Consider the following 22,797-nt stretch of genomic DNA (forward strand, 5'->3'; position numbering starts at 1 on the left):
TGCAGTTGCTACAGTTACCTGTTCTACAGTGTGTGAAAGCGTGTCAGTTCATCTTAATTTGCATATAGAATCGATTCAGTCTGTTTGCCAAAATGAGGTGACAGACATCACCACATTGGCAATTTTTCCAGAGGTTGCACTCTCATGTTTGCACAAGTGGGCAGAGGCAACAGGCGTGTCCTACTCTCTGATTGTGTCAGATATGATATTATGTTACTGATACTTTGCATGTCACATTACGGAAAATAAAAAATAAATGTTTAGCAGCAGCTCATGCTGAATGGCGTCACGAGCTAGAAATTTCTGTCCTGAGATCCAGTGTTAAATTTAAACATTAAAACACAAAAAAAAAAAAAAACATTATTGGAAAAACTAAACTGTATTCACATACACCGTATATTTATTAAATATAATTACTGAAAAAGTAACTATCAAAATCTAAATTAGTTCTATTTTGATTTGATGAAGTAAATCATAAAATGTAAAGTTTAATAAAAATAAAAACAAAATATACTTTATACTCTGAAATACTAACTAAACTGAAACAAAAAAAAATTATAAAACTAAAACCAAGTCATTAAGTGAACAGCAAACGAAATTGAAAAGGACAAACTGAAAAGAAAAAAAAAATAATAAAAAAAATATAAAATCAGCAGATATTGCAAATATTAGCAGGTCATGCAATACCTTCATAGCCAGGGAAATCAGGGCACCCTCGGTGGGCCGTCCCATCAGGGCGTTGTTCCTGATAACTGCATCATTGCACACACAGCCAGCCTGCAGAATTACAGACACACACAATGAATGTGTGACTGCAATTAAAGTACCCTCATAGCTCTGTATTCCACAGTAGTCTGCTCAACCTCACCTCCACAATCTTGCTGATGGAAGAGTTGGAGAAGCCATGCACCACATCACCATCCAGCAAAACCTCACCGGCATTGTTGTACCCAACACCAGTGACCTGTGAAAGATAAAAAAATCTGGTCAAGGGCACTAACAAACATGAACACAATACACTCTACACAGTGGTTCTTTACTGGTGGAAGGTGACCCAAAATGGCACACGTGTTTGTTCTGACAGGATTGCAGAGAGCAGGAAAAAAGATGGTACAGGTCTGTTCTGATTGGAGCATGGACAGCAAGGTAAAAGACAATGCAAACAATGAAATGCAACTAAATATACAATATAATAGTGCTTAATAAAAGTAGCTAAATAAGTATAATGTCGTTCGTATAAAGTAGCTAATTTAAAAAAAATAAAAATGTGTCCTACTGTATATATTTTGTTATTGACATCAAAGGCAAATCAAACTACGGTATTTTAGTGCAGGAATACGGTTTCATTCACAATGAATGCAAACGTGGTTTATGGCGATCACAATGTGTTTTCTGCAGTAAATTACTGGATGCTGAAAGCATAAAACTCAAAATTCAAGACATTTAGAAACCAATAATAACCAAGTATTAATGCATATTAAAGGTAAATTTTAAAAAGGGAGAAACGCAATGTGGAAAATGCAATATTAAATTGTACAATATTTATACATCATAGTAATAATCCCTACATGAACTACTGCCTTTCAGTTTCACAACCATTTATGTAAAAAACAAAAAATAAAAATCATCGAACACCACCATCTTTAGAATAATCATTGAAATCAAAGGGTAAAGTAAAAGTAAAAAGTCTGGACATGATATAGTCATGAGAACTGGGTAGTAAAACATGAGAAAAACATAAGTGTCCTGAAAATGGTCACAATGCAAAAAATCTTAAAAGGGTCCTAAAGATGGGCTTCATTTTCTTTAGGCAAAATATAAATTTAGTTTTTCTTTTATCTTGACTGATTTGGGGTTAAATATGACCCAGACATCATCTTTACAGGTTTCATTCAAATTACCCTCCCATATATTTTGTTGTTGATGTCAATGGTGTCCAATTAAACTCTACAGTATTCCAATTCCTAAATATACACTGCCGTTCACAAGTTTGGGGTCACTTGACTGAAATGTTATGATGAGCTTAAAAACCTTTTGATATGAACGCATATGCTTAAATGTTTGAAATTAGTTTGTATATGTTGTCACAATTATATTTTTGCCTCATTTCATTACAAAACTAAACTAAAATGTTATTTAAAAAAATAAAAGTTTTTGAAATGGATGACTTAAGAAAATGGATCATTAAGAAAAGTAGCTAATAAGTGCCCAGTATTGAGGAGAACTCAATACCTCAAGAAGAGTTGAGAAAATGTCAAGAGTACATTTCTGCAAATTCTAGGCAAAGGGTGACTACTTTGAAGATGCTAAAATATAACAAAGTTTTGATTTATTTTTAAAACAATTCCTGTAGTTCCATTTCTGTTCTTCCATAATTTTGATGACTTTATTATTTTTCACATTTAAGGATAATAGTAAAGAATGAGTAAGTGACCTTGAACTTTTGACCAGTAGTGTATGTTTACTAAAAACAAGGATGAACGTAGTATGTGCCGACCACAATGTGTTCTGTGCAGTGAATTATTGGATGCTGGCAGAATGAAAGTTTCAAAATTCAAGAGACATTCAGAAACCAATTATAAACCTATTAATACATTTCAATCTTAGCTTTTAAAGAGCCACTTTAAAAAATGAATTTTCCATGTTCAATACAAGTTAAGCTCAATTGACAGCATTTGAGGCATAATGTTGATTACAACAAAAATTCTTCTGTTAAAACCTGTGTATAATTTGAGCTGTAAAGTTGTTTAAATTGTTATTTTCACAGTAATTTTAGGGTTTGTTGACATTACATTGTCATGGCAATGAAGTTGTAAAAATGGCAATAACTTTTCACAGAAAAGGTTAGTAAGTGATTTTATCACGCTAAACAGTCAGCATTTTAACATAAAAAAATTGTCCCCATTCACTTCGTGTAAGCGCATCTTTTCCTTTTTTTTTTTATAGCCTTTTTCTTTTTAAAGAAAAGGACAGGCAAGTCAAAATAAATTGTGGTAATCAATATTATGCCACAAATGCTGCTGATTGAGATTAACTTGTCTTGAACCCGGAATATTCCTTTAAAGTCACCAATGTAGAATCTGGATCCTGAAGCAAAACCAGCTTAGAATCAGGACACTGCAGAGCAAAGCTGTGAGATGGCTTTTTTTTAGCAGTCTTTTGGCTGTGCTTTGTTAGAAACAGCCCACAGGATGTGAAATAAAGCATGATGTAATAGAAATGGGAGACGCAACATAGTAGCTAAGTTAAAGTAGTGAGAGACTCAATCTACTCCAATGTCGGAGATTTTAAAGATATATTAGGGCAGGCCGATGGCACGGCAATGAATTCAGGACTCTGCATGGATATCATCAATTTCTCAGAGAGAAAACTACAAGCTTCTCATCAGATACTCAGGGCTGCCATTACCACCTAAGATCTTGTAATCATAATGTGGAGATGGCTTCAAGAAAAATTTGCCTTGACATTTGACATCTTAATGTTTTTTAAGCAGAGGAATTATCATATTTTGGGCTGAAATATTTATGAGGTCATTTGCATGACTCCTGAGGGTTACGAAGGCCCATACCTCAACATGCAGTCCATCAGAGGTGAACAGGTGAGTGACTGTCATCTCATTCTTAGTGAGGGTGCCTGTCTTATCCGAGCAGATGACATTACAGCAGCCTGGGGAGTGGAAAGAGTTTTTTCCAGGTTATTTGCACAACCAAAATTTTCTTTGTACATTTCTGTAAAATCATTGACATTTAAGAGAAATTTTTGCTTTACAAACATAAGATCAAAACACACACACACACACACACACACACACACACACAGTAAAACAACACATTCACATAGTAATAAAAGCAAGTCTATACAAATTAGTGAGACTTGAGACTTAAAAACAGACTTCAGGGGATTGATTCAGCAGATCAAATATCCCAGGGCTGGCTTTTCCATACAAAAGCTCTATCACCTTCAGTTTTGCATCTGGATCTTGAAACGGTCAACAGTTCACAGCAAGTACATCTAAGAGGTCTAACTGTTTTGTAAGCTATACTTATGTTATACATGCCTGAAAAACTTTTTTCAATTAGTCAGATCTTTTGGATTCAGCAACAGATGGCAGGTCACCTGCATAGCATTGAAAATTGATGTTTGTTTTTTTTTTCAAAATCACAGAACCAAGTGGTAACGCATAATGAAAACAATATTGGCCCTAACAGGAATCCCTATGGAACACCACAATACATTTTTGAAGAGGACATTTCATCTCCAACAGACACTACAAATTTCCAATTCGACAAGTATAAAACAAACCGGTCTAAAGCAACCCCAGATATTAGCACCCATCTCTTCAATTAATCAATTAAAAGTGAATGATCAACTGTATCAAACGCAGCAGTTAAAGGGATTGTTCACCCCAAAATGAAAATTCTCTAATTTCTTTCTTACCAGAACACATTTGAAAAAAATACCTTCACTCAGTAGGTCCTTAAAATGCAGGTGGATGGCGATTTTTATATTGAAGTGCCAAAAATCACAGACAGTCAGCATAAACAGTATCCATACAACACCAGCTGTTAAATTATTGTCTTCTAAAGAGACACGATCGCTTTGTTGACAAAGATAAATATTTAAGTACTTTTTTTTTTACTTTAAATCATGCTTCTGGTGAGCACGTGTGACATAATCACACTGACATTTGAACAAAGCAAAAACAGAGGCTTGTGCGTCACAGCCGGAAGAGTGGGGCTGTTTACAAGTTAGGAGGAGGAACACTGTACAGAAGCTTGGGCTGGTTTTGACTTTTGAAAATGTAACATTTTAAATTTAATTCTGCTCAAATGAACGAAAATGACGAATAAAGATTCATACATTTTTCTGAACGAGACTCAAAGATTCAAGTCAGTAAAATTATCTGACCTTGCAATTACTACTACACACAAAGCTTGCAGAACAGTGATGTCATCAAGTTGACCCACGTGAAACACAAGCAGAGCATATCCATCAAAAGTTCCCTTCAGGTGCATTAGAGGAGTTTGTAACTGTGCTTATCTATTTGACGCTTTATTTACGTCGCAAAAAGCTTGTGCTCCAGATGGATTGATAAACTTGGTGAACCGTGGTGCAAATGCTTACTAAACCACGGGTGGCGAACCACATGGTTTGTTTTATTTAATTTTTTTATCAAGAACTGTTACACCCCTACTAGACACAGGGTTGATAATATTATTAATTGAATTAAATAAAAACCTATAGCTTTAGTGCAGTTAGAAGTTCAGAAAAATATGCAGTTCAAGCAGTCTAATTGCACAGCTCGAAGAGATCCTTACTGTGCTCAAAGTGAACATGAAGTTTAGTTGATTTTCTTTTCAGGATACTGTATTTTAAAGAATTTAAAATCCAAATATCTTTACAGATCTTTATTGTAAAGGGTTTAAATAATGTTTTTCATGCTTGTTCAAAGAACCATAAACAATTAATGAACATGCACCTGTGGAATGGTCATTAAGACACTAACGGCTTACAGACGGTAGGCAATTAAGGTCACAATTATAAAAACGTTCTACCGACTCTGAAAAACACCAAAAGAAAGATGCCCAGGGTCCCTGCTCATCTGCGTGAACGTGCCTTAGCATGCTGCATGGAGGCATGAGGACTGCAGATGTGGCCAGGGCAATATACTGCAATGTTTGTACTGTGAGAAGCCTAAGACAACACTACAGAGAGACAGGAAGGACAGCTGATTGTTCTAGCAGTGGCAGACCATGTGTAACAAAAGTGCACAGGATCGGTACAGCCAAATATCACACCTGCGGGACAGGTACAGGATGGCAACAACAACAACAACTGTCAGTTACACCAGGAAACCACAATCCCTCCATCAGTGCTCAGACTGTCTGCAATAGGCTGAGAGAGGCTGGACTGAGGGCTTTTAGGCCTTTTGTAAGGCAGGTCCTTACCAGACATCACTGGGCACACTGCAGTATTTATTGCAGCTGGTGGCCACACCAGAAACTGACTGTTACTTTTGTTTGAGCCCCCCTTCATTCAGGGACACATTATTCCATTTCTGTTAGTAACATGTCTGTGAAACTTGTTCAGTCTTAGTTGTTGAATCTTTTTATGTTCATACAAATATTTACACATGTTTAGTATGCTGAATATAAAAGCAGTTGAAAGTGAGCGGACGTTTCTTTTTTTGCTGAGTTTATATGTATAAAGTATATTTTCCATATGGTAAATATAATCAAGGATGAAGGGGGTATACATACATACATACATACATACATACATAAATAATGTAACACTGCTTCTTATGCATTGTGCTTAAATCTATTTCGCAAAAGTGTATTTGCATTCATTGTAAAGAGCCATTAAGTTAATCATGTGGTGGATAATGCTTCTAACCAGAGCAATAAAAATTCCTGTTTTGAAATGGTTCTCAAACCCACAAGACCATTTGGGTCTGAACTAATGTCTCTACTCTGAGCATGCATAATATACAGTAAATGCAGTGTGACTGTGGCTGATCATTTGACTCTGTGGGCTGACTGATTCTCACATGACTGATTATGATGTAATGCCACTGATGGGCAGAACCACCAAAATGACTTTGTTCTCCTGCGACTTGACAAACAAGAGAGAACTGCATAAGGACTTTCCAGTTTCCTGAAATATTAGACAAATGTGCTGACAATAGATCAGCGATCATTTACAGTGTGTGTTTGCATTTAGTTGATCACAGTGCGTTTTGCAAATATTTTCCCTTTTTCAAGGTGTGACAACAGTGATGTCTGGGACATTGTCACTTCTTTTGAAAGCAAAGACAAGATGATCTCTTAAGCACAATGAACAACAAAAACCTTTAACTTTATCCCGTTCAGTGCAAATAAGTGCAAAATGACTGCAAGCCCTTTCACCATGTTAATAAGAATGAACTTAAGTGTTGCTATGTGCATGTTTGTGAACATTTCAGGATCATAGCAACAGTTGCAGAGGGGAAGGCTCTTATAATTGACGCAGCTAGCTGTATTTAGTTCGGTACAGTGCACACCAACACAAAAGCAAGTAAGAAAATGTGAGCATTTAAATTTATGCAGGGAAACATCCAACTTTCTTGTAGTGAGCACTTAGCATTAGAGGCACAAACAAACAAGCAGATTTAAAAATGAGGAGGGGGCGTACCCAGTGTCTCCACTATGGGCAGCTTCTTGACGATCGCCCGTTTCTTCACCATCCTCATCACTCCCAGGGCCAGAGTGACTGTCACCACGATGGGGAGGCCCTCTGGGATAGCTGCCACGGCCAAGCTGAGGAAAGAGTAAATGACTAAAGACTTAAAGACCAAAACCTGCACTACACATCAAGTCACATGCCTCTCGGGAACATCTGTCCCTGTGCTGGACTGATTAAAAAGGACATACCTGACACCTATAGTGAACATGTCTAGTATGTTCTTTCCCTGAAGCCATCCGACTATCATGATCACCCCTGTAAATTGGAAGTATGTTAGTGCTGTCACAGTAAGCAAGAACAGAAATTAGGGTCTGCACATTTAATCAGATGATATGCATCAGTAAATCATGAGTGTTATGAATGCTAATTGGACATTCTTAACAAGATGTCTACCGATAATCCCAAATGAATAGAGGGAGATTTGTTTTCCCAGCAAATCCATGCTTTTCTGTAAGGGGGTTTTGGGAGCCTATTTGAAAAACAAAAAGAATAGAAAAAAACATTTGGATATGAAGCAAAGGCGTTTTTATTGTGAGATCAATCTCTTTGCATTTTAAATGTCTCCATTTTACAATATATGCTTGATTACCTCCTCTGCTTGCATCATCTTAAAAACCTCACCAAATTCAGAGTTTTCTCCAGTACCTATGACAATGCCCTGCAATTTAAAAACAAGCTTATTAAAAATGTGGTGAAACCATTTATCTTATCTAGCAGAAAAAAATACAAAATGTACAGGCCCACACTCCCCCACATTTTTTGCACTAATCGAGAGGAACTTTTTGGACTGGATTTGTTAAAGTGTTACTATTAACAATATTTATTTAATTAATTATATATAAATAAAAACATTAAAAGTAAACCATTAATAAAAACATTTAAAAAATTACCTTTTTTTTTCCCCTCAATGTTTTTACAAAAAAAGCTTTCAAAATGGCAATACAACAATGGAAAAACTAAAAAAACAAGCAAGGGTTGTGGGATGTGTAGAATTTTGTGTATGAAGGGCGTCAAATATTTCTTGATTGATGTGGAGTTTGAGGAATGCTGTTCTTCATAATTTTTAAAACACCTTTCATTTTAAAATGGCACTGCAGTGTAATATTGATTGTTTAAAATACAAATGTCCTATGTAGTCCATAAAAGCTTTCATACATAATATCAATACAAAAAAAAAAACTTTTAAAATGGTTCCAGCTGGGGTAAAGCATCACATTGCACGGCAGCTTCCAAAAGTGTTTCATGTCAATTGCCATGCAGATCAAGAAACAATATCTCATATTAGATGTAGCAGTACCTTGGCTTTTCCACAGCGCACAAGAGTACCCATGAAGGCAACATTACTTCGGGATGTGATGTCGCCATTGGTGGCAGCCGGCTGTGGGGCAGAAGTCTTGGTGCAGGGGGTGGTCTCTCCTGTCAAACTGGACTCGTCAACTGTCAGATCCAGTGCCTGAAGGGTAGAGAGGGGCCAGCTTCACTAACAGGTCATTAGAACGCTGTTGCTATTTTAGGACACAGGCACAAGCGCCTCTGCCTTTTAAGACTAATGAGAAATCCAGAAAGACTTCAAGCACATATTGTTCTGGAATGCGAATTTGACTGTCACTATAGTCATGTTTTCATGCAGCCTAATAATCAAGTAATAATACGACTGAATGGAAAAACTGTCATGTCAACACTTTAATTGGAAAACATGATCTGATTGACCTCGACCCAAATGAAATTGCAATCCAATTTAAAGTGGTGGTGCAGATCTTAAGAAATCCATTAAACAGAAAAAGTATTGCTACTATTTTCATAAACAGATTAAAAAAATAGGTTGCATAACTCTACCCCACCAATCTTTGCTAAACACTGTTAATCCAAAATGACTAGTTATTGGAGGACGAATGGTAAGTAGCTTTGTTTTTTTAAGATACATTACAAACATTCCAGAACACACAAGATGGTGTGCCGAGTTTTCTAACTTCTAAAGGGTGTGTTCATATAGGATGTTTTCTTGTAGTCCGTCTGCATTCTTTTTTAATTAGTTGGTCTATGTACACCTGCATTAAATGAATGTCTTCAGCCATTGTGTCACGCTTCTTTGTTTTCTCAGCATCTCACACCATGAGATGAATGGGCCATGTCAATTAAAAAATAAAAAGCGAAACTTTTTGAATAACTCTCTTAACTGATTAGTTCACTGGAATGCAGAGTTTATAGTAGATATGAATTTTTTTTTCAAAATCTCCAATCGAATTTAAATTAGTCAGATTGACAAAAAATGAATAGTAATAAGTGAATGAAAGACAGATGGAGAGAAAGAGAGAAGGAGAGATGTTCCTACGAGTCAGTATCCGTTCACACCTCAAACAAGCGCAGGTCAGCCGGGACTCTCTCTCCAACTGACAGACAGACTGTGTCTCCAGGAACAAGCTCTCTTGCCAGTAGGTGTTCCAGACGTCCTTCTCGAACACTGGATGGAGACGGACAGGGAGAGATGAGATGGAGTGTGTAACAGAGCGACAAAAAATACTGGTTGTTGAACGGTTGAAATTAGGCCAGTGAAGCCGTGTGAACAGGCAGACCTTGAGATTCATGCCCTGTGGACTGGACGGAGCCCAAATAGTTTAATGAATCTGCACTATTTAGCTTGGAAATTTTCACATAAACCTAATACTAACAGAGAATAAAAATAAAAAACTGTTTGAAATCAATTGGGTAGTCAATATTTCTGCTTTGAACTGGACTAAATAGCAATTCTTTGTGAAATGTTTTATTGATTAAAGCAATAAGCTACAAGAGGCTGTGGACTAAAGTGTCTTCACCTCAGTTACCACTGTGTTCTGAGGTATAAGGCAAAGCTTTTATAAAATGGCAGGAAAGGTTTTTATATTAAGGCTCTTATAAAATGCTTTGCCTGTGCAAAAGTCTTTGCCACAATGCAATAGTATTGTGGATAGTTGCCTGGGAGTTATTAGAGATCGGCCGTTAGTGGATTTTGCAAATACCAATAATTACGGTAGTGGAAAAGTCTGATAACTTATTTATCAGCCGATAGATTTTTTTTAAAATCGATTTATAGAATATAAAAAATTGCTTTCCTTCCTATAACGGGCAAAGACATAGACGCTACAAGAGTCCAAAATAAATAAAATCCCAGATGCAGTTTATTGTTCAAACATAATCCCAAAGATTTGGTGCAAAACACAGGATTTTTAACATAAACAAGCCAGAACCACACCGGAGACATTGCGGTGACTCGGTTACAGTGCTCTATTTAGGTCGCTTTTTCTAGGCTATATATTGCATATATACACAAAATGAAGGGTTTTGTATGTATATATTTCACTAAATGTGGTTTAATAATAAAACGTATTCCTTATTCACAAGATATAAAGTAGATGCTGACTGGGCACATTTTTATCATCATAAGTAAAAAAAATTATTCTTGATTATCCAATCAAAATAACAATACGCATTTATGCAATGATACAAATATGGATGAATATTGTCAATGATGAAAGATTTAGATTCAGAAAATTACCCCAAGGTGTCAGTGATTGTTTTTATTTCACTTCAGGTGGTTTTACGGTTTAATAGATTGTTCTAACTGAAAAATCATCCAGAACCTCCAGAGGAAAACCAAGAAATAAATAAAAGAAACTTTCAGCAACTATCAGCATCAATTTTTGCAGATAATTGTTCGAAAATGCAATTATCGACACCGATTAATCCAAAGAAGAAAAAAAAAATAAAAAATTGCCTAATTCTAGCTATTATCCAGTTGCTAAGGTATTTAGAGAAAGAAAAAGAAAAATAGGAGATGACAGAGAAAGCAAGGGAACATGGTGGTGAAGATGCTCTACAGGTGTTTGGGGACAGTGCTCAAGGCTGTGGCACAGCCAAGTTTTAAAGTGTAAATATGAGTCTTTATGGGTTTGACGTGGAAATCAATTAGCTCATTCTCACTCTCTCGGTCATCTGAAAGTCTGTCTTATGTCTTTGGTGGGTGTAAAGCTTTGAAGGATACAGCTTGAACATCATGACCACAGATTAAATGATAACATGATTCATTCTTAAATGTAACAATCAAAAAGTAGAAGAGAGAGAGAATTAATTAATGAAATAAAAGCAAGAACGAAAGAAAGAATGAATGCTCACCAGTGGCATTCTGGAGGCACAAGTTTCCCCAGCTCCTCCAGAGATTTTTCTGAGCGGTATTCCTAAAAATGAAGCAGAACAGAGTAAATGCCGACCATACTCAAATACATTTTCACTACACCTTGATACTCTAAGAGACTTTTCCAAAAACAACAAAACCACCTCCAAGTCACTTTGACCATCAGAGAAAATGTTGAAAATCAACACTCAGCTATACACCAATATGATACATTAGGCCACATGTATGAAAGATGAGCAGAACAAATTTATGGGTTAATCAGATGGGTAAACCAAAATGCAGTATGCTTTAAGAATGTGCATATAAAAGCCTCGTTTTCATTCATGTCAACTTAATTTTGCCATCAATCTGACCAAGTATGAGCTTCATATGAGTGATGTCATCAGTGTAATCTGTTGGTCTTACCTGTACAAAGGCAACTGTAACAACAATGATAATGGCCTGCAAAAAGAACGATAAAAGTGTTAAGCGGACTGATGCACAGCTTTAAAAGAGTAAAAATGTGACAGAGGAGATGATCGGGAGAAACTTACCACAGTGATACTGATGGCATCATCATACTGTCGCATCAACACACTGATGACAGCGGAAGCCAGCAGCAACAAGATGAGAGGATCTTTAAACTAGAATACAAGAGAGTGGAAATCTCAGACAGACAGACTACAAGAGGGCTCAATATTTATTGGAATGGAGTCCTTCGAGTCCCACATCTCAAGGTGAAGGACTGCATTAATCCGCCTTGAGGGTTGAAATAGACTAACCCATTGATAACTCATCCGCAAGAGTTATCAATGTCTTTATCTGAAAAGCAAACGAAGAGACAATCATGGACATGTGTGTAGCTGTCTTTTAAAGATGACAAGGAGCCAAAGCCCAAACAGATATGCAATAACTGCCTACAATACACCGAAGCAATGGCCTGCTCTGAGAACTCAATGTTGTTATAGCTAGGGCTGGGTGATATCAAATATTTGCATTTTAAGCAATATTACACAACAGGAGTGCAACAGCAGGAAAGTGAGGGTTATATTGGGCTCAGTATTTATTGGAATGGAGTCCTTCGAGTCCCACATCTCAAGATGAAGGACTGCGTTAATCTGCCTCGAGGGTTGAAATAGACTAACCAATGTTAGATAAAGACAATAGCAAGAGTTATCAATGTCTTTGTCTTTTAGTTTGCTTTTCAGATAATCACAGACACGTGTGTAGCTGTCTTTTAAAGATGGCAAGGAGCCAAAGTCCAAACAGATATGCAACATCTGCCCACAATACCCGAAGCAATGGCCTGCTCCGGGAACTCCATGTTGTTATAGCTTGGGCTGGGTGATATAAAATATTTGCATTTTATTTAAGCAATATTACGCAACAGCAGGAAAGTGAGGGTTATATTGCCTTTAAATCATCTTGTTATATAGAGTAGCTGACACTTCAGAAACAATACGACCAGAACAAAAATAGTTTGGTTACAATGTTGTGAACCACAGAATTAAAACTCTTGGAACACATCATGTCTAATCAAATTAGTGGAACAAACTGTTATCAATGATATTAGTGTAATCAATGTTTGCTGCTGATGAAAAATTAAACATCAGAATACCTAAACAATCTTAAATGCGCTTTTTTTGGCCATGAAGTTTCCCAAAGTCTGTGAAAGTAGGCCAGTTTCACACCCTCTCAATGTGTCACGAGTCAAGTAGCATTAAGACCGATATTTTAACATCATCTCTGAATTTAACCTAAAAAATTCTGAGTTATAAAGTTTGACTCATTACTCAACAGTTGTTCAAAACACTGATTCGGCATCATTCTTGAAACACGAGCATAACACATGGTTGTGTAAATTGCTAGTAAGGCTGTTCTGATGCAAATTCTGAATTATGAAAGTTTCGTATTTTCAAAGTGTTAATGGGCAAAAACTAAAAATTTACATCTTCTCCCGACCACATGTAAATCATGTATTAGACATCTGAACGAAATGACAATTTAAACCATGTACTTAATTGAAAACATCACTTTTTCTTCAAATGTATAGTTAATTCACAACTCTGCTTAAATTTTATATCGCTTTTCCAGCATGCTTAGTATATTATCTGGAAAAATGAATGCCCACTAATATGACTGGTTGGATTGTTTCTTCTTTCGATAGGAGTCTAGTCAAATTTATTTGTATAGCGCCTGTTGTGAAAAGCGCCCTTTCAAAGCAGTTGTACAGGAAATTGCGCTAGAACAGAAAATGAATAAATATTATTCCAATATTAGTTATGTTTAGAACTATTAGTGGTTCAAATTGGTAAACCAAGGAAGTGTTGTGGGTTAATGGTTAAACAAAATGATTTTGTATGAACTATGAGCTTTATAATTTAGGCTTCACTAATCCAGAATATGAATCGATAAATCACGTTTGGTTGATAATGTATAGTCAACAATAATGCTGTTAAACCTATAAATAAACTTGTCATGGGGAGAAGCCCTGCACACGGTTGTTTTGCTTGCAAATCATTACAAGCTCACAGCATTTCAGTCAAAGACCTTTATGCACTACATTAATCCTCTGAAGTTTCTTCCAGTTGCAAAGGAAGTATTTTAGTGTGACCATCAAAATATAACCTACCTAGGAAGTTTCACCATTGATGCTGGCAATGCGCTCCACTGAACCAGATAAGGTTAATGGTGGTGGACCTGAACTGAATTTCTTGCACTAAAGCTAAATTTATAAAAGCACTTTTTTTCTCGACTTTTTGAAATATTCAATTCACAAAATAACCCTCCAATGGCAGTAAGTTCTTCACTTTCTTTGTGACCACACAAGCGTGTTTGCAAAATCTAAATTTTGTGACTTGAATGCGAAACATTGTAAAAACCCTTTCGTTACCATTTCGCATATCCCTATTCACATTTACTAGCACACCTGATGCCTTCCATACTGGCAATTTCTTATGTTTGTGGATTATCATAATTGTGAAAATGCACTCTCTCCACATTAACGAATGTTAAGAATTCACTAACATACACAAATTTAACTAACAAATCTGGTGGGTACGAAGCATTTGTGAATCCGGAAGAAAGTTCTCAGGAGGGTCCGTTTTATGTGAAAATGACTCAGAATTTACTCATTTACAGTCCTGTGATTGTCATACTAAATTGTTTTAGATCTTACAATGAGATGGAACTAAAGGCAACCTGAGTAAACAAAATACAGTTTTCAAATATACAGTAATGTGCAAAAGTTTTAGGCACTTCTTAAATAGGATTTCTTGAAATAATGAAATAATAGTTAACAGAAAAAGAGCTAAATATCTAGTGTGAACCAATATTTGGTGTGAACACTCTTCATGGAGAATTTGCCACAGTTCTTTTATTTATTTAGTCTCAATTCGGTCTCTTCATATAATCCCAGACTGACCCGATGTCATGACATCTGTTGCAGGGCTCCCTGATCTTCTATTCTATTCGCAAAATGACTGTTTGGGAGTATAACATTTATATTTCCTATTGACACTACAGTAGCAGATATAAATAACCATCTTAAGACAAATGTTTTTGTGAAACGTCTCATGGTCCCCATGTGAAAAATTAACTACCCCTTAAACTTAATAGCTGGTTGTGCAACAACTGCAAACAAATTCTTCCGATAACTGAAGATCAGTCTCACAACGCTGTGGTGTAATTTTGGCTCACTAATGCTTTAGTTCTGCCACATTGGAGGATTTGAGCATGAACTGCCCATTTAAGGTCCTGCCACAGCATCTCAATCAGGTTCAAGTCAGGACTTTGACTAGGTCAATCAAAAACTTTAATTCTGCTTCACCTGTGCCAATGGTGGACTTACTCCTATGCTTTGGATCATTGGCTTGCTGCATAATCCAGTTGCGCTTGAGCTTCAACTCGCGGACTGATGACCGGACATTCCCACAATCATACCCACACCATCACACTACCACCCCCATGCTTGACCATAGTATGATGCACTTTTTGTGGAATTCGGTGTTTGATTTACGCCAGATTTAATGGGAACCCTGTTTTTCAAACAGTTCCACTTTTGACTCAAGGTTTGAGGATCATCAAGGTGTCTTTAGGCAAAATTCAGATGAGCCTTAATGTTCTTCGAGGTTAGCAGTGGTTTTCGCCTCACCACTCTTCCATGGATTGCATATTTGGCCAGTGTCTTTCTGGTAGTGAACTCATGAACAGTGACCTTTATTAATGTGAGAGAGGCCTGCAGTTCCTTGGATGTTGTCCTTGGATTTTTTGTGACTTCCTGGTTGAGTTGTCGATTTGCTCTTGAAGGAATTTTGGAAGGTCATCAACTTCTGGGAAGGTTCACTACTGTGCCAAGTTTTATCCCATTGGTGATAATGGCTCTCACTGTGGTTCTTTGGAGTCCCAGAGCCTTTGAAATTGCTTTGTAAGCCTTCCCAGATTGATGCATTTCAATCACCTTTTTCCTCATCATTTCTGGAATTTCTTTTGACCTTGGCATAGTGTGCTACTGGGTGAGACCTTTTAGCCAACTTCATGCTGCTGAAAAAGTTCTATATTAGGTGTTGATATGATTGAACAGGGCTGGCAGTGTTTCTTTTTCAGCTGAACCCCATTATGAATGCAGTTTCATAGATTTTGGGATTTCATAACTAAGGGGGCAAATACTTTTCTGCTTTTTGTTTTAAATTTTAAATATCATCAAAATGCTTAAAATATTGCCAGTGTACAAGCACTATGCGAGGCATGTGTGGAACATTCTGGAAATATCTTAATCTACAAACACCAGTTTTGAAGTCTAATGAACTACTTAAAGGTGCTATATGTAAGATTGACAAGCGTTTTTAAATGAGTACTGCAGTCCAAATTCAAAATACTGGAGAGTTGTCTGCCACACCACAGACTCTAAGCTCATGCAGGTTGCCAGAATTAGCCAACTCAGCATCCATTTTAAAGGATTTCTGGGCTTTAAGCTGTCTCCGTAGAAGCCAGTATTTCAACTTAATATGTAATTAGAGAATTCGGAAACATGCTATGGTCCTTTTATGATTTAGTACAGAAAAATATATTACATATAGCACCTTTAAATAGACAGACCATCAATAATGCAATTCTTGCAAAGGAGTGACACTGCACAGATGGGAAATATAGTCAAGCATGTTATTTAGCTTATTTCAATGTCCCCCAAGATCATTTGTTAATCAGTGGCAACAGAAATTGATAATGACATGCTAATGACAGAAAGTGAAGATTAAAAAGCTGGGAGTGCAAGTTACTTTCTTTGATTGGCCACAGACTGAGTGAGCAGCTTTAAATCTATGGCAGGATCCATCACCTGTGGATCACAGTGCCTGTGTAACCAGGAATTAACAGCAACGTACAAGATGAGCTCACAATTTCTTATGAGCCAGAAATATGGCTGAATTTTCAAAACCAAACCATGGCTGTAACCGGCAGGTTAAACACAGGAAGGCAAAAAAACAGGTTGACCTCCCTGTCTGCTGATAATGTTGTGACTAATTCTCACACCTAGTCACCAACTGTGACGTATACGGATTTACGCTGTGGCTTTGGGCTCAGGCCTGGAGGCATTGTGAAAAAATACTGTTGAGAATTTTAATTAATATGGCAAAATAAATAAATAAGAGATTATTTTACAGCAGTGCTGGTGATCGTGACTGACAAAAAAACCCTTCTAAAACATTCTGGTCTGTGAAGCATAGAGCTGTAAAAAGAGGGGGAAGGTGCCTGTATAAGAGGCAGGGAGAGGAGAAATTTTTTTTTAAAAAAGCACATCTCAAAAGCACAAAGCGAATGTGAAGTGACAGATTAAAGTCCCGACTGCTTGTTGCTCTTAATGCGGTGCTCTTAAGCAGTGATACCTCAAACAGCCTTCATCACACTGCAATTGAAAAGACTCTTTACTTGCCCAGAAAACAAGCCCTCCCACCCTGCCATAACTCGAACTCTGAATAGCGGATGGGAGTTAAAGGTGAAATTAAAAAAGCTTTGGTTGTATCAGGATGTTTCAGCAGATCCTATCTGTGATCTATTGGTGTTAATTAGGGCTAGGTGATACATACAATATTAATTGCAATATAAATTTAAGGAACAACATAAAACATTTTTATTTGGATATGAAGACTGTCATTAGAATAGTTTCACAAGCTTTCATCGTCTCGCAACTTGCAAGTAAGACTAAGCGTTAAGACTTTTTTTTTTACAGTCTTTGATTTAAACTTCAGTAGCAAAAACGGTTTTAGAGTTTAGGAGTTCAATTCAGTTTAAATTGTCAGTTTAAATTATTTGATTCAAAACTTTGATTCAACCATTCCTTTTTGCCATGACTGAAAAAAAAATACATTTAAAATGTTCAAGAAAAAAAAAAAGTCCTTGATTATTAAATTTGAACAGTGTTTTAGATTATTATACAAAACATTTTGAATCTTGGCAACAAGGGCTGTTTGGTTATGAAACAAATAAAAATTGAGCCATTTCAGAGCAACTACATATCAAATATCAAGATAGATTTGTTGATAATAAGGCTTGCGATTCTAGAGAAAAGGAGTTCAGTGGTAATGAAAGGAAAAATGCCAAACCACCCTCACGCACAGTGATTATCAGCATGAACCACCCAGCCACATTAACCTCTGAAGTCTTCAGAGTCGTGACACGACACAGTTGCGTTTCTCGTTTTGCCCTTGTTATGACTTCCAGCTATAGGACATTTACACATTCTTTGCAGTTTTAGAGCAGCGGTGACGTTTAAAAATAATAATAACAACAATATAATTCACACCGCAGTGGAATCCACAAAGGACGAAGGCGACAAAGTGTTCCACCTCTGAAGAGGGCATGGGTGAATGTGAAAACTATAATTCCTCCCAGTTATAGCATTATATTTAGCTGATAAGCACCAAGTTTCTGTCTAGGGTGGACAGAGGACAGCAGCCTTATAGTTCCACAATGAAAGAGAGAGTGTGATGAACTGGGTAGTTTAGTTTTACAGCTTTTAGGCCTATTCACAAACAAGCCAATCAATCTTTAAAATGCATTTGTACCTCTAAACACTTTGTGGGGAATTTTGGCCCCAGAATATATACATTTGTGTAAAGTGTCCAGAACTGGTATTCTAGATTAGGGATGTGCGAGACTTGACAACTAAATTGAACTCATGTTGCTAGTCGACACTGGAATTACTAGTTGGTCAATATTTTTCCCTGTTAACACATTACATTTGACTTTGTAATCCTTTGTAAAAATATAGTCACATTACTGTTACATATTAAACATAATGAAAAGGTGCACCAAGTAATTCTTTCCTTATTAAAAACATTTTACTCCTAAAGAAATTAATTGTAATTTTGAAACATATGTATAAATCATGATCACTCACATGAGATAAGGACTCTAGTCATATTAGTAACCTTATAAAAGCGGTTTTATTCTACATGGGGCTGTTTTATTCTACATGGGGCAGGGGCACCCTCCTGGGGCTTCCATTTTAGAATCACATGACCAGCGGAATACTACACTAATCTTGCTTAAAATGTTGAAAAGAAAGTTTCATCTTTAACTTTATGCCTTTTGGAAATCATGCCATCTTTTACTTGCTTGGCAATTCAATTGTTGAATTGTTTGAACAGGGGTGCCCAAATTATTGCATGCCACTGTACAATGATCATAATACAAGGTAAGCACGTCGCAGATATATGCACTTATAAAAGTGAAATGTAAATGTCTGATTTAGCTATTGGAATAGATGGGTGGGGTATAAAAACACAATATTTTTTGACTGTTTTCTGCAGGTTTCTTCCTTTTTAGACTAGTCGACTCTAAAAATGTATGTTTAAACGTCTGTGTATTTAGTCGTTCCGCACATCCCTATTCTAGATAAATGTTGAGCCGTTGATATCTTTGGTCTCCAACTAACTACCTAACTATTATCATTATACAATTAGACAACTTACAAATCACTAACTAGACCAGAAGACTACTGGTATTATCATTGTACTGTGATAAATTCCTATCTAAGGCTTTGACAGTTTTACTCCAATTGTTCCATTTCAGGAGTGAGACAACATATTTTGACAACATAACCATTATATTTTAGCAGCTGGTTGTATTATACATTAACACATGTGAATGACCAGTGTGTTGCTTTCATTTAGCTATGCAAACTTCAGTGTGACATTTTCAACAGGCAATTTTCTCCTGCAACTTGTATCTCTTCTTTGAATTGCTTTTGATTTTAATAGTCCTTTATACTGCATTTACTGAAGCTACAATCCCTGAGAGAAAGTATTATACAGTGTTTCAGTTTAATCCCTAAGGGTGCCATTAGTGACAGACCGCTGCATTTTTGTTGGTAGTGTCATTTTTTAAGCCAATCAATATCCTACCTGAGAGATGTATTTTTTCCAGAGTGGTTCATCTTCACTGATGTCAAACTCATTCCAGCCATGGTAAGTGCGCCTTCGTGCAACCTCCTCCTGGGTGAGACCAAACTGCAGGTCAGCCTAATACAGGGGGAGAGGATGAGAATTATTGTAAGTCAGAAAACCGCAGTTTTCCCGAATAACACTTATTGGATATGTGATCATGACCACTGACATTAACTGTTAACAAATAAGATGGTGCTTTTAAAGGGAAAACGAACCAGTAAAGAGATAATTTATGCCATTTGGAAAGCATACTTTGAAACAGAGAGCACACAAAAGCTCTCGTTGCACATACCTGATGGCACCGTAAAACCAAATACGAAGGTTAAAATACTGCTGAGTACACCAAAATTTGACCACATAGCATCAATTTACAACAAAACTTGGAAGCCACATATTCTCCTTCCCCTTCCTTGTTCAGTTTGCACTAACAAAACATGTCAGCTTCTATTGGTACAAAAATGAAAATATAATTTTTTTTCCAATTAAAATGGTAATATTTTATTATGTGGTGCATTATTCATGGCTTGAGTGCTTCTCTGAGATTGTGGCTGAATGCTGATGATAGCGGATGAATAAAGGTCATCAGGGAGCAGATGGTCATGTCACTGGAGTGATTGAGAATAGAGACATGGCACAACACACTCAGTCAACCATGCAGAGACTGTAAGAGCATCCCTGTACTCTGTTATCATCCTGGGGAGATTCATTATGGGTACATCGTGTGATAGCTGTGGGGATGGGCTTTGAATTCCTAAGTGTCAAGTATTTTTTCAGCTGTGAATAGAAATCTGAATGGGCTCTCATCATCACAGACTGATGAACATACCTGCAGTGTACAGGCAACCTCGTTCACGGGTAGTTCACTGACTTTCTTTGAAGTCAGAACCGGAACCATGGTCTCATCTTCACAGAGAGGTTGAGTCTCGGCAAGCTAGAAAAAACAAAACAAAGGAAAACATTTAAATAAAACAACAGAGGAAGTAAGCATGATACATGAGAACCCATATGATCACACAGAAAATATTCACATTAATAGGATGCAAACATCGGAGATAATCCACATCAAAGCATAAAGATAATGCTATCATAACCTAATCTTTCTTCGAAAAAACGTGACTACAATGAACAAAAGCATTACAGGCCCAAACATTGAACTCTTTAATGCTGCACAATTAAACAACCAATTCTAGACCGAGCCACTTGGATTATTCTGATCAGACTAAACCCACATAGGAAGTAACAAACTAAATTTCATCATCATCTGACATTTTATCCAACCCAAATTGTAGACTCTCAGCTACAGAAAAAAATATAAACAAACAACCAATAATCGTGGAACCCATCAGATGAATAAATGGAATGCATTAGGGAGGCAGAAGGACATTTTTAGAACTTCAAATAGAATCAAACAACCATTAGTGTTGGTTTTAAAAGTCTAAATGATAAGTATCCATGTTCAGCCAACATAGTTAAAAAAACAAAAAAAAAAACATGAACAACATTATAATATCTTGTCTAACACATTCTGAAGAAAAGGGATGCTTAAACCACTGTTATGTGGTTGCTAAAGTGTTCAGAGTGTTTTGTACTGCATTGCTTTGCAGTTGCTAGATGTTTTAGGTGGTTGCTAAGTAGTTTACTTCTGGTCTGAGTCAAAAGAGCCTGGTCTCAATTATATTCTGGTCACAAAATGACTACGGACTCTCCTTCAATGTAACACTCAGATATACTCTCCGCGAAGTTCTTCTTTGTTTTTCGCTTGGAGATAAAAAGACAAAATAGTTGACGGCACTCTGAAAACATTCAGCCACAGGCATCGCCACTGTGGGAGGCTTTTATAAGAGCATTTAAATAAGCACAAGAACAAATGTAAAACAAAATGCAAAAATTTCAACATGGCATTAAAATGTGTTATGACTATATGCCGCATTCTAGGAGTAGAATTCACATGATATCAGTCTAGGATGCCGTTTTAACCACTCGAAGATGATTTAAAGTAATATATAGGCCTATGCAGTATATAATGTGTAATTTGTCATGTTTACATTCTGCATTAATGATGGTAATGCACTAAATTTTATATACGGCCATAATATGCGCCAGTATATTGCATTTTATGATGGCTTTGATTCTACTGCAAAGGTGGGTGTTTAACCATGTCAGAAGCCGTAAATGTGACAAAAGAACACTGAATATTTAGAGACCTATAAGGGTTTTTCCTGGCTCAAAATAAGGCAGAGGTGGTACCATCTTGATCATGTGCACACATACACTTGTTCCATGCCTTCCACTGGTTGAAGCAAACACTAACAAGCAACATATTTTAGGTGTCCTAATAATTAGATGATTGAAGAAAATTACAATTATCAACTTGTAGCATATTAACCTGTCCAACATTAAATACAACATAACAGCTAATGTGCTCATTGACAGTTAACAAACAGCAAAGTTGATTAACCTCTTAAACCAATAATAAGATAATCTCTGATCTCGGGTATATGGGTGGGTATGGTGGGAATGGACGATGTGTAGAGACAAACCGGCCACTGTTTTACAGCTTGGATTGGACTGATCACTTGGATTGACAGGTCTTGATTTGCCATGCACACAACCGATACAGTGCTGGATCTTATTACTTGTTACTTATTCTATGTAATTGTGTTGCGATTGAAATTGGTTCATTTAACAGTAGACAATTCAAGATTTCAATAGACATATTTCTCATGTCTGCGTGTCAATACTCTGTGGTCACCGGATAAGCTGGTGAGATCACCTGACTTTTCATCCATCATTTTTGGTCAAACAGATAAGAGCAAGACATCATTCAAAACTATAAAGGGTTTGCTTTTATTTGTGTACACTCACAATAACAGCAAAACGTTGTGGTTTTGTAAAATAAAGAAATCATACTTCTGTCTGGAGTGCATCATGAAAATGAACCGAAACAAAGAGGGGGAGGGGCAGGGGCTTGTGTGGTCTCGC

General features: G+C 36.7%; 1 protein-coding gene across 2 annotated transcripts in view; it reads right to left on the reverse strand.

Moving 5' to 3' along the window:
- Positions 1–22,797, reverse strand: part of LOC127657901 (calcium-transporting ATPase type 2C member 1-like) — a 49,287-nt gene that overhangs the window by 13,916 nt on the left and 12,574 nt on the right. For both annotated transcript variants that reach the window (XM_052146872.1, XM_052146873.1), the window contains exons 2-15: positions 20,642–20,746; positions 19,774–19,890; positions 11,926–12,015; positions 11,798–11,833; positions 11,374–11,435; positions 9,577–9,685; positions 8,522–8,677; positions 7,814–7,882; positions 7,618–7,693; positions 7,413–7,479; positions 7,174–7,298; positions 3,569–3,666; positions 869–964; positions 688–777 (exon numbers count right to left, since the gene is read on the reverse strand). In XM_052146872.1, the coding sequence (XP_052002832.1) occupies positions 688–777; positions 869–964; positions 3,569–3,666; positions 7,174–7,298; positions 7,413–7,479; positions 7,618–7,693; positions 7,814–7,882; positions 8,522–8,677; positions 9,577–9,685; positions 11,374–11,435; positions 11,798–11,833; positions 11,926–12,015; positions 19,774–19,890; positions 20,642–20,746 (1,296 nt within the window). The remainder of the gene's footprint in view (positions 1–687; positions 778–868; positions 965–3,568; positions 3,667–7,173; positions 7,299–7,412; positions 7,480–7,617; positions 7,694–7,813; positions 7,883–8,521; positions 8,678–9,576; positions 9,686–11,373; positions 11,436–11,797; positions 11,834–11,925; positions 12,016–19,773; positions 19,891–20,641; positions 20,747–22,797) is intronic.

Source organism: Xyrauchen texanus, chromosome 17, assembly GCF_025860055.1.
Source record: "Xyrauchen texanus isolate HMW12.3.18 chromosome 17, RBS_HiC_50CHRs, whole genome shotgun sequence".
In the NCBI taxonomy this organism is placed as follows: Eukaryota; Metazoa; Chordata; class Actinopteri; order Cypriniformes; family Catostomidae; genus Xyrauchen; species Xyrauchen texanus.